The 12,783-nt window shown below is 36.9% G+C and overlaps 1 protein-coding gene across 10 annotated transcripts in view; it reads left to right on the forward strand.

Annotated features, from left to right (window-relative positions):
- NRXN3 (neurexin 3) overlaps positions 1–7,670 on the forward strand; it is a 532,717-nt gene extending 525,047 nt beyond the window's left edge. For 7 of the 10 annotated variants that reach the window (XM_063439595.1, XM_063439596.1, XM_063439597.1 and 4 more), the window contains one exon: positions 5,358–7,670. In XM_063439595.1, the coding sequence (XP_063295665.1) occupies positions 5,358–6,280 (923 nt within the window). In that variant the 3' untranslated portion in view covers positions 6,281–7,670. The remainder of the gene's footprint in view (positions 1–5,357) is intronic. The other 3 variants (XM_063439602.1, XM_063439603.1, XM_063439604.1) reach the window with 1 other exon arrangement.
- The last annotated feature ends 5,113 nt before the right edge of the window (positions 7,671–12,783 follow it).

A 12,783-nucleotide genomic window follows, 5' to 3' on the forward strand; every position in this document is an offset into this window, starting at 1 on the left:
GGGTGGGGGATGAAAACCTGCTAACAGTTTAATTGATATGATTTCTTGAAGAAGTGAGTTTTCGATGATTTTTTGAATGAGTGGAGACTGGGTGAAATTCTTACGGAGAAGGGAAGGGAGTTCCTCTTTACTAAAGGATTCACTTTTGAGAATTGATTATGATAAACCTGACACCTGATGGTGGTGATGTATTGATTCTGTAAAAGTGTCTGAATTCTGAAAGCAATCTCTTCACCTGCCATTCCTATTAATGCCAAAACTAGTGTACCTGATAGAAAGAAATCTAACCTTGCTCTTCTTCATATTGTACAGCTTTTGGCCACACTTGTTTACATAACAGAACACGATAAATCCATCTTGCAATAATATGTACACAGTCTGTATTTGATATGTGCACAATATCTGAGCAATGACATGTCATGGAGTTAGCAGGGCATCTTACAAAATATGCAACATTAAGACATCAACACATGACTCATAATTTGGTATACATATTGCAACTAACAAGGATTAAAAAAAAAAATCCTACAGCAAATGCAAAGAGAATTCAAAGTTACACAGGCCAATTGGAAGGATTACTCACATTGTTGTATTGCAGTTTGCCTTTATGAATTTATTGTGGAATCTTCAGCAGGACCAGCCAGAGAGCTCAATGAGTGCCCTCCATTACTTGCCAATATATTCCAAGAATGGATGGGCAAGACGACATGTTGGTCTGGCAGACAACTCTTACAACTTTATGTTCAGTGGGGAAAATGTGTGAAACACAGTTATGGCTTCCTGTGGTTAATCTGTACTCCCCCACCCTAAAGTCTGTGGCTGATCTTTTCCCTCCATTACAGTGAATGGAAGCAGTATGTGACTTATTGTAACATGAGATTTAACAGTGTTTCAAATCTACAACAATAATTACTGCAGGCAATGGAAATATTTAAAGGAACACTCCAGACACCATAACAACTAAAGCACACTTTTGTGGTTATGGTGCCAGGAGTGCTCTCCCTGCCCCTTTCCTGCTGGTTGAGAGACAGAAACTCATGCTAGAAGCTCCTGTTAGCACTAAATCCAGTTCATTGGGTGGGAGTGTTAGCTCTGAGGAAATGAGCTAAGCCCCACATCACCAGGCTTACCCCAAGGAGAGAGCTTCTGGCACTCTGAATGGCACGGAGGAGAGCACGAAGGACTCCAGGTAAGAAGTCAAACTCTTAAAAAATGGGGAATGCCAGGACACTCCTCGCACCATACCCACTACAGCACACTGTAGTAGTTATGGTGCTTGAAGTGTTCTTTTAATCAGCGGTCTTTATGTGTATTGCAGGAGTAAAGCCTATTTGCAGAAGCTCAGTACAGGGTATTGTATCACTGAATATTGTAGCTGTAAAGCTTAATTTACAGAAGCTCAGTACAGGTTATCACATCTCAGTATTGTAGAAGTAAAGCCATTTACAGAGATTCAGTACAGGGTATGTGAGTAGTAAAGCCCATTTAGAGAGCCTAAGTTTAGATATAAATCTGTTGTAGAATTGCGGGAGTGAGGCTACCTAACTTAGGCATCTTGGATTTATTTAAACTTTAAATCTACTCTTAATCACTTTGGACTAAGTTTAGACCTCTGAACATATATAGGTATTAAAAGATCTTTTCTACTATACCTGATGAGAGTCTGGTCCATATGGTCAACACAAAAGCTGCTTCCAGTCACTTTCCCCTATCTTTCCCCTTGTTGTCTCCTACCTTTCCCATCTCCCTAACTTGCTGGAATTTTATCTTTTCTTTTATACTCTCCCTAAACGCAACTTTAAGCATGCATCAATATCCTGCAGCCCAGGAGCTGACCCACTGTCAGTTTAAACCGGTCTCATGCACAAACAGACAGCCTATAAACTGACAATTAACTACAAGTTTCACTGCCTCCAACATATCCAGTTAAGTTAATTCAAATTTGTAATTGCAAATTGTGGACTACATTCCTTCTTGCTCTGTTGAGCCTACCAAAAAAAAAAAGTGGATATACTGCAGATAAATTGGTCTTAGGAATAGTTTGTCTTCGGGGGGGAGGGGGGGGAGACGACTGGTGCAGAGAACCATCAAAAATGGCCGATGTGGCCGCTTATACATGCAGTCTGTGTGTGCATCATTTAAAAAAAAAAACCTTGCGATGTAGTCCTTATGTTTTTACAACACAGGACTGGCTCCTCTCCTCCCTTGTGGGAATACAATGTTTTTTTTGTTTTTTTTCCCCCCCCTTTTCTCAGTGTGATTTTTATTTGTCAATGTAATTCTTCTCCAGAAGACCATCCTTTATATGATGCTTGGTTTAGTTCCAAAATTCTGCCCTCCCCTGCATTTAAATAAGCCTTAGAATATGCTGTCATTTTCTTTTTCTTTTTTTTAATGCATATAAAAGGAACAACTTTAGCTGCCCTGATGTACCATCATCCTGGGTCAACTTTCCACCTTTGGAGAGGATACATAAACTATTCAGATTATTCCACTTATCACAAATACTGTCAGGCTGACATGGAAACAAAAGTTATACTAGATCCCGAAAGCATTAACATCTTTATTTTTTAATATATACATTTTTTTAACTCCTAAAATTTCTTACACTTTCTGTCTGACCTGCAGCTAAAATTGTTCCACAGACAAATACATGTCTTTATCCCAAGCCCCTTTTGTTGTGAATTAATTTTGCTCTGCTATTCGTGTTAGCCACGCACTCATTTTTTTTTTTTTTTTTTTTTCAATTCAATATAATAAAAAAATTTTAGTAGAAGAAAAAAACGTTTTTTTGGGGGGTATTTTTTCATTACAGTAACGCTGTCTGGTAATTTTTTTCTGTTTGGTGTGGAACAAACTCTTTTGGGGTGGGTGGTGGAGGGGAAGGAGATTTGCATGTCGGACAAGTTGCAGTTTAGGGTTTGTAACATTTTTCAGTGTTTAGAGTTTTGCTTTTTCTTTTTCTAGATGGGCATGCAAATGTTCATTTTGTTTGTTTTTGTTTTTGTTTTTTCTTGTTTTGTATATTTGCCTGTCCCTTCCTTACAGCCAGAAGCTCAAAAGCTGCTAGATCACTTCGTAACGCCTTATCATGGACATGGCAACTGGCTCACACCCTCGGCCTATTCATTTTCATCCAATGTCTAGTGTCCTCATAGATTTGACCTCTCCCAGCACCCTTACCTCTCTCCTTTTTACCTTTCTCACACCCTCTCTAATTCATCACATTAGATTTTTTTTTCTTCCAAAAATGATTGATTAACTCCCTAGAGAAACGCATATAGAATCAATAAATAAATATTGCAGTACAGAAAAAAAATAAAACTGGTATGCAAGAACATTTCCAGTTTAATCCACAATTGAATTGAAGCAGACTGGCTGTTCTTCCCAGTTTAAATACATATGTGTATATATATATATATATATATATATATATATATATATATATTCATAAAAAAAACTAAATTAAAAAAATTATAAAACAAAATGTCTTTTATAGGGATTACAATTTGTTTGTTCTCTGTTATTTTATATAATTATTCATTTTAAAGACCAAGAAATTTTAAAATCTAAATTTTTTTTTGTGAAACAGCAACAGAGAAAACAATGCCGTGGTTGCCCACGTTACGGTGTAGGGTTTTTCTCTTTGTGTTGTTGTGCTGTGAGTTTCTGTGTTTGTCACCTTATCTGTGTCATTCCTTGTCTAAAAAAAAGAAAAAAAAAAAAGCGAAAAAAATATATATAATCGACAAAAAACAGATATGGAAATAATTTAACTAAACATGGTTAAGGAAGTACTAAAAAAAAAAAAACAAATACTCAAATGACATGAATGTGTCAATTTGACATTCTTATACAACTTTGTTTTGTAAATTTTTTTTCTACATGCCAAAAAACATGCGGGCAATTTGTGGATGTAAGTCAACAGCACAGTAATGTATTTTTTTCTTCTAATTCTTACATTTTATTTATTTTTTTGTCCAGTGATATTTTTTGGTTCTCATTTTAAGCAGTTTCATTTGGGATTTTTATTTTCATTAATTTTGGTTGCTTATTTTACAAATTCACATTTTCAGAGTTTTTTTTCTTTGCGGTATATGTATTTTCAACATATTATTTCTTTATATTTGCAGTGCTTATGTTTGAGATTTTGTTTTATTATTTGGGTGGTTCTTGTTGTTTACCATTATTTTAATTACATGGTGTGAGCTGAAGCTGATAGTTTGATTTACATAATATGATTTAAATGTATACCAGAGACCGAATGGAAAGCCAAGTAGTCAATTAGAAATCCTCACTAATTTAAACTCTGATTTCTGTAATTTTCCTTTTATTATATTTTGTCTTTTAGCAAATTATAGAGGCTATACCTGGCTACATTTATTTCTAAATTTTTTTACCAAAATACATGCACGTATTTATATCAGTTTAAAGTGTACCTGTGATGATACATGACTTGTTGTCATATTATGTATACTTTTTTTTTTTTTAAATATATCACTGGGACCAGTTAAACGGGCCACAATCTACTTCACTATTCAAGAATAAGCAATTCTTAGTAGCATCTTACTTTGGGAAAGGCATAGTCAATGTAATCTTCACACTACATCCTCCCAACACCACCTCATCAAATTCATTGGGTGTATCAAAGATGGAGTGTAACACAAGGGGGGGATGTCTAGCAAGGATCACACACAAAAAACAAGCAAAAAAACAAACAAGCAAACCAAAACAATACAGAGGTTTGTTTTAGACCCAAGTGCACATGCTTTCAATGAATATATCTGGGTTCAACACATCCCCATGTAAGCACGAATCCATGCTAAGTAGCAGATTGTTTAGGCTATTGACTGTCATGTTAAATTACATTTTCTAAAGCCTGTTACACATTTTTCTAGTTATTAACATAGAGTAAAAGTAGTGTATTCAGTTTTTAAAAATTAATTAATTCCCAATCTGCTTTAGTAATAAATCCATGGACTACATCAAGTTTAACATAGTCCTTAGATATAAAAGCTACATTATTTTAAACTATTGTTACATTTATCTTAATATATTTGGAAACACTCACAGGAAAATTCACAAAGATTTTTTCCCCCCTCACACTGAGATTGCAGACACACAGAGAACATTAATCTCAGTTTAGAAAAAAAAAAGATGTTACACTTTAAAAAGCATCAGATAATTTCTTCTATCTGGCTACTTTGGCTTTCCTTATAGTCACAAAATCAATTTGATGCTGGAAGCCACACACTGGTGCACGCCCAATATATGCATGAGTAAAACAGTTGTTGTGGTTTTCTACTAATGTGTTGTTTTTTCCCCTCCCATTTTATGTTTTTGCTTTTCTTTCTTAGGAGGTGAATTAGTAATCCCTGTCCTGGTAGAGGATCCTTTAGATATCCCTTCAATAGTTACACGTATTCCCTCCATTACTCTCCCTCCCACCCTTCGACCACTCCTCACCATAATTGAGACCACCAAAGATTCCCTGTCTGTGACCCCTGATGCTGGGTTACCGTGCTTTTCGGACCAAGGCAGCGATGGTTGTGATGATGATGATGGCTTGGTGATATCTGGGTATGGCTCAGGGGAAACATTTGACGCTAACCTGCCCCCTACCGATGACGAAGATTTTTACACCACCCTCTCCTTGGTAACAGATAAGAGCTTTTCCACATCATTCATCGATGGTGGCTACAAATCACAGGCGCCCAAATGGGGATCAAAGGACTTTAGACCTAACAAAGTCTCCGAACCTGGTAGGACTTCTACCACAAGTTTGCCCCCTGAGCTGATACGCTCCACGTCTTCATCTGGGATGGTGCCCATGGTGCCAGCTGGCAAAATGAATAATCATGAGCTTAAACCCCAGCCTGATATAGTCTTGCTACCGTTGCCCACTGCCTATGAGCTAGACAGCACCAAGCTCAGGAGTCCACTAATAACACCCCCCATGTTCCGTAATGTGCCCACAGCAAACCCCACGATGCCGGGAAGCAGACGAGTCCCGGGGGCTTCTGAGGTGGTCCGGGAGTCCAGCAGCACCACGGGAATGGTCGTCGGCATTGTGGCAGCCGCTGCCCTCTGCATCCTGATCCTCCTGTATGCCATGTACAAGTACAGAAACAGGGATGAGGGGTCCTACCAGGTGGATGAGACGCGGAATTACATCAGCAACTCTGCTCAGAGCAATGGGGCCCTAGTGAAGGAGAAGCAGCACGGCTCTAAAGGCGGCCACAAGAAGCAGAAAAATAAGGACAAAGAGTACTATGTGTAAATTAAAATTAATATATGTAATCAAAGCAAATATGTGAACAAAACAGCAAAAGGCATAACAAACGTTGCTATTGATGTATAGAAATCTAAATATCTGCAGACAGTAGCAGTAATGTTCTGAAAGTGAAAATTGGAGCATCAGCTGCCCTTGTGCCAGAGGCATGAGAGAGAGAGAGCTGTCACGGTTTCACCCAGGCTGCAAACAGCTAACTTTCTTACTCAACTGTAATATAAAAGCACACTTATTCTATTGCCACGGATGGCAATAAAATGAAATATATAGATATATATCTCTACAGAAGAGAAAGCTTAGTGAGCTCCGGCTGACCAGTTCTAGGGCTCTCTCCTCCAGCTGCATGGGTCCAATTATAGAGGAGACCCTGGACTCCATTGCAACACCACTCCGAGAGAGCCTTATAATACTAACTGACTGAACCGAATCTTATTTCAACAAATATGGTTTCTTTTTTGTTTTTCATTTTTATGTTTCTGGTTTTGGAAGATATTTATGTTCTTTTGGGTTTATTTTCATGCGTTTTGAACGATCAAATAACTTTGTTTATAAAGAAAAACATCACATGGCAAAATGTAGCCATGCCCAGCCAAGGAACTGTAGATTCCATGTACAATACCAGAGCGAATGATTTGGAGTGCGTGAGAGTATGTCTGTGCCCTGCGTGATTATAGCTGGAGATTGTTGCCATACAAATAAATCATAATGTGTTCTCTTTGCATAGCAGGTTGTGGTGTCTATAGAACATATTCTTTGCAGTATGTTTTAATAAAACACAAAAACTATCTTGGAAAGAGAATTGGCAAGGACTAGGTCTGTTGTGAGATCTGGCCAATGTCTGTATATACTCAGAACTCTGTCACATGGTCACAAGCTCCAATGCTAAAGAGAATGGAAGCAGCTTGCCTACTGTCAAGTTACAGCCAAACAGCAGCAATTGAAAATGATCAAGAATTAAACATCTAAAAAGATATACAAGTGAAAAAACAAAACAAAAAAAACACATCCCTAAAAGGGGAGGAATATCAGAGACTTTTACTTTGCGTTCTGGTTTTGTGACTTCCTGCGATGCATGCAAAAAAGAAAACTAAAATAAAAATTAAAAATTAAAAAAACAACAACTAAAACAAAGAACTGGTGGGAAATTTAAAAGAAGAATCTGTTTGATGGGACAACACTTGTGACAACTTTAAAAATAGGTCACAAAAGCCAAAATGTGTCATGAAGCGGAATCCACGTGTTTTTCTTTTCATACAGTGTGGAATGTTCTTTGAATTAGCACCCACCCATTCTGCCTTTATTTTAGGACTACAATTAAAATGGAGATACTTTGTCACAGATGAATTTATCAGAGAAAATAAAATGAATTTTATTACTATTAGAAGTCTATATATACATATATAAATATGCAGAGCTATTTATTGAAATGACTGGTATAGTATATGTTGGGACCTGGAGAGCTTTGTGTTTAAAGGGACAGTAATGCTTCAAAGTAAGCTAGCATTTATAAAAGCATGCATTTAAAGAAAATCAGGTATATATCTCAAAGTCACAGTACATAATTATTTTTTGTTATTTAATTGCTTCAGAAACTCCATATTTAAAGAAATCCTAGGGGCTGACATTCATTTTTTTTGTGGTCAGTCAACAGGATATGCATTTTTTTCAATATAGCTTAAAAAATGTAGAGCAGCAATTCAGAAGATGTGTTTCATTTAGAATTGGTCATTTTTTACTGTAGCACTGGTTACCTATTTTTTCTACTAGGCAAGGCTTTTAAAGCAGTAAAATATGTCAGCCCCATTACTTATACACACATTTGATCTTATCTCTGTAAACAATCTCATATAAATGTGACTCCTATTGAGGTATTACTGACCTTTTAAATGGCAGGATCACTGTAATTAACCCCTTTACTGGCAGTTGTAGCAGTACTTGAGGTGCATTCATTTTCTGATATTTCATTTTGAAATGAAAGAGGCACTCTTCCCATCATAATCTATACAGCTTATTGGAGTGGTTATGGTCCTATAAGTCTACAGCACATCCTCAGGCTAAAAAAACATGGCTCCCCCCAGCATGCATAACCTGCCCTCTATGCAGGAGAATGTGTAATGTGTCATTCACACACCTACATTATTAAGTGTGAATCCATCCAGCTTTGTAAACCATTATAGGCATAACCCGCTCCCTGTTTATTACTGCCTTCCAAGGTTGAATGGATTCATACTTGTCCATGTAGTATGACAATTAACATATTATCAGTGTGACTATAAGAAGGATATGCTGTGGGTCCTGAGGAGTGCCTCAGTTTTCATTAATGGCTCCAAAACATTTTAACAGAAAACAGGGGCCTAGTGCCGTATATACATAGTATCATAACCACTATATTGGCATGTGGTTATGTGCCACACAAATTGAAAATAAATTTAAATATATATACATATATATATATATATATATATATATATATATATATATATAAAATCAAAATGCACAAGGTGTAATTTGATGTTCTAACTTTTCTGGGAATAACCAATGATGATCAGAATTATTACATCTGGTTTACTTATAGGGATTATCATTAAAAGTTTTCAATCTCTGTCTGATATACATAAGCACTTTTTTTTTTTTTTTAACTAGAATCAAAGTCTAAAGTGTTTCACTTGTGTGGTATTTTCACCCACTGGGAGAGGGGGGAAACTAGACTACAAGATATCTGTTGTACATTCTGCAAGACAATGCCTGTTCCCATCAGCCGCCATATGCAATAGCTGATGGAATGTGACAAGATGCAGTGGCTGAAGATGCCTGAAGATACATTTTGCCAAAATATGATGTATACATAAGACAATATAGTCCTGACTTTTTAAGCCCACACTATACAATCTCATTTATACTTCTAACTGCTGTGGGAAGTCTTAACTGATCCAGAGAATGGTTACACAAATCCCCTCAAATTAACAAATCAGATACAGAGAGTCACTACCCCATAGAAGTGATATCAAATGTAAGCACCTATACCACTAATGGCATAGCCCAAACCAATTGTATATTTCCTTGCAAAGTGAGTGCATCCTGTGCAATAAAGAGTAAAGTTTATTTTATTAAAACCTGTGCCTTTTATACTAGACTAAAAATGAATGCACCGTTAACCCTACATTACAGTGCCCTAAAGGTAGCCCTCCTGATCAAAGGGGTTAGTGATAAGCCATGGTAATAACCCTTTCACTTCTAGGAATCTATCTGTAATGAAACAAGACTGCAGAGAGATTTCTGAAATTTGTAACCACAAGGTCACCAGAAGAGTTGAGTAACTATTGATTTATATAAAGTACACATGACTCGAGGAAGCTGCAGAATGCAATGTTTGACATTATAAAATAGTGCCTCTGCCTCTAATATACTGAGTCACTGTTTTCCACTAAAATCTCTGCTGTTGTGATATTCATTCATTTTGGTTACATGTCCACAATACTGTGCTCATTATAAGGACGCAGTTAGCATCACATGTGCGTCCTCTGTTACAAAAATGTTTTAATGAATTGCATTCTGATTGAAATTATGCTTGCACACATTAAATCAAGCAATTATGGTTTTCTTCAGCAGTTTTCCGTACCATACATTGCTTCTCAGGCAGAAGGTCTTGATAGTAATGCAACTCTGTCAGTGTCTGCTGATTGTCAGAGGTGAAATGGTTACAAATGTTAAACCATGCATTAGATTCAGTAATATATTTTGCTGTAATACTGGTTCCTAGAACATGAGTGTGATGTTTAAGTAAGCAGTACAGCTCTAGAGCCCAATGAATGCAGTTGGGTGAGAACCATCTTGGAGTTTTGCATGTTAACGGTTTATTGAACATACACGGAGTAGCTTTACCTGTTCTCAAATGGCAGTAAACTTTTTTTTTGTTTTTAATCCTGACATCAATAAATATTCTGTAAAGTTAAGATAATATACTAAATTACTCTTTTAACTCTAGGAGCTTTCAGTTGAACCATTACTATGTAGAAGTCAGATTTATCAATTAACCACATCTTTTCTACTCACGAGCAACTCATGAAAAATGCTGCTCTATGTAGAATTTATATGTTGCAGACAGGGAGTTGATTAATAAATTTGAAGAAAATGATGCATCTTGAAACATATGGTATATCGGGGCACCCAAACAGGGACCTGCACTGTATTTTTACCTGCCCCTCATCCTGCAACAAATTCTGCGTTTAGGTGTCTAGAAAACTCTGTGACCCAGGCGCAGAGATTATAAATCCAGAATGTTTAGTAATGCTATTCTTCTACTGATCCACCATGTTAATGATAAAGCCCTCATCCTTGTTTTATGTCCTCTTGTCATCAATAACCACCTGTACTAGAAATCCTCACTTAAAAAAAGGTAGAGAGCGATACAGGATCGATCACACGTAGCTTATCTCAGTCGATGTGATCAGTGCTGTTTAGCTCAATGAAGATAACTTGATTATCCCACAAATAAAAACAAGCCATGGTTGCCATTCTAAAATGGTTTGACATATTATTCCTGGAGGTAAACAGGGCACTACTGGCACCATCACTACTGTAACTGGCTATAGTGGTTATGGTGCTGGGAGTGTTCCTTTAATGATCTTGGGGAAGAGATTATTTGCTAACGCACCATCTATGCAATAAAGCTAATGTAAAATAAATAAATGAATGAATGTTTAAGGAGCACTCCTATTTCCCTTTAAATTTAAAAAAATATTTTTTTTTTAAACTATGATATTAGCAATTATTTTACACAAAGAAAAAATCTGAAGAAGGAGCTAAATAAAACGGCTTCATTAGCACACATATTGAAGTGTCACTTAAAACTTACCTTTCACTTATTGTTTCTTCTTCAATTCCTCTTCCAGAATCTGTTCTTTTTTTTGTTCATTTTGGATTTATTTATTTTTAAAACATAAGACAAAGTAGGGACTACTTTGTATTATGTATTTTTCCTTCACCTGACAGATCTTGACAACTGGTGAAGTTTCAGGCAAGCTCCAATTCCTTTTTCTAACAAAGGGTGAAGCTTGCCTTATGCCGCAGACTTTGTCAAGCATAAAGAAAATACATAATACAAGGTAGTCCCTACTTTGTCTTATGTTTCAAAAAGAAATAAATCAGAAATTAAGACAAGAAGAACCGATTCTGAGAGAGGAAGAGAAGAGGAAACCATAGGAGAAAGGTAAGTTTGAGGAGACAGAGACATTTTAAGGTAAATTGTCTTTACCTTAGGCTTTAATATGGATGCATGTTGTCCAGGTTTTTGGAAGGATACCTTAAGATAACACTCCAACACCTTAACCACTATAGCCCACTTACTTACTCACCATAACCACTATAGCAAACTTACTTACTCACCATAACCACTATAGCCCACTTACTTACTCACCATACCAATATAGCACACTGACTTACTCACCATAACCACTGTAGCCCACTTACTCACCATAACCACTGTAGCCCACTTACTCACCACAACCACTATAGCCCACTTACTTACTCACCATATTAACATAGCATACTGACTTACTCACCATAACCACTATAGCCCACTTACTTACTCACCATATTAACATAGCATACTGACTTACTCACCATAACCACTATAGCCCACTTACGCACTATAACCACTATAGCCCACTTACTTACTCACCATAACCACTATAGCCCACTTACTTACTCACCATAACCACTATAGCCCACTGACTTACTCACCATAATCACTATAGCCCACTGACTTACCATAACCACTATAGCACATTTACTTACTCACCATAACCACTATGGTGAGTAAGTAAATGTGCTATAGTGGTTATGGTGAGTAAGTAAATGTGCTATAACCACTATAGCACATTTACTTACTCACCATGACCACTATAGCCCACTTACTCACCATGACCACTATAGCCCACTTACTTACTCACCATAACCACTATAGCACACTGACTTACTCACCATAACAACTATAGCACACTGACTTACTCACCATAACCAATATAGCCCACTTACTTACTCACCATAACACACTTACCATAACCACTACAGCCTACTTATTTACTCTAGGAGGGTGTCAAGGCACTCCGGGCACAATCCCAGAGTAAGTAGTCAAACTGTTTAAGTATGTTTTGACAACATAAAAGCTGGGTTCCACCACTGCCTTCTCAGTTGCCAGAAGCTCCTGCAATGGCTTCCATTAGCTCCACTGAGCTAACTCCTACTGTGCATCAGCTTGGTGCTCTCAGCCAATGAGCGTGGCCCTGCATGAGAGTGCCAGATAACTCCTTGTCCTAACCCCAAATAAGAGGGTTACAGTATAGTAGAACAAAATGCATGCATTTCGTGCAGTTAGTAAAGACAACATAAAGAATGCGTTTAAAGCCGGACTGTTATTGCTGTAATAACACTTGTTTTTGTTGGAATAACTTTTCCTTATCCTGCCCTCAAATACAACAAAAAATTAGAAA

This window comes from Pelobates fuscus, chromosome 13, assembly GCF_036172605.1.
Source record: "Pelobates fuscus isolate aPelFus1 chromosome 13, aPelFus1.pri, whole genome shotgun sequence".
Classification (NCBI taxonomy): Eukaryota; Metazoa; Chordata; class Amphibia; order Anura; family Pelobatidae; genus Pelobates; species Pelobates fuscus.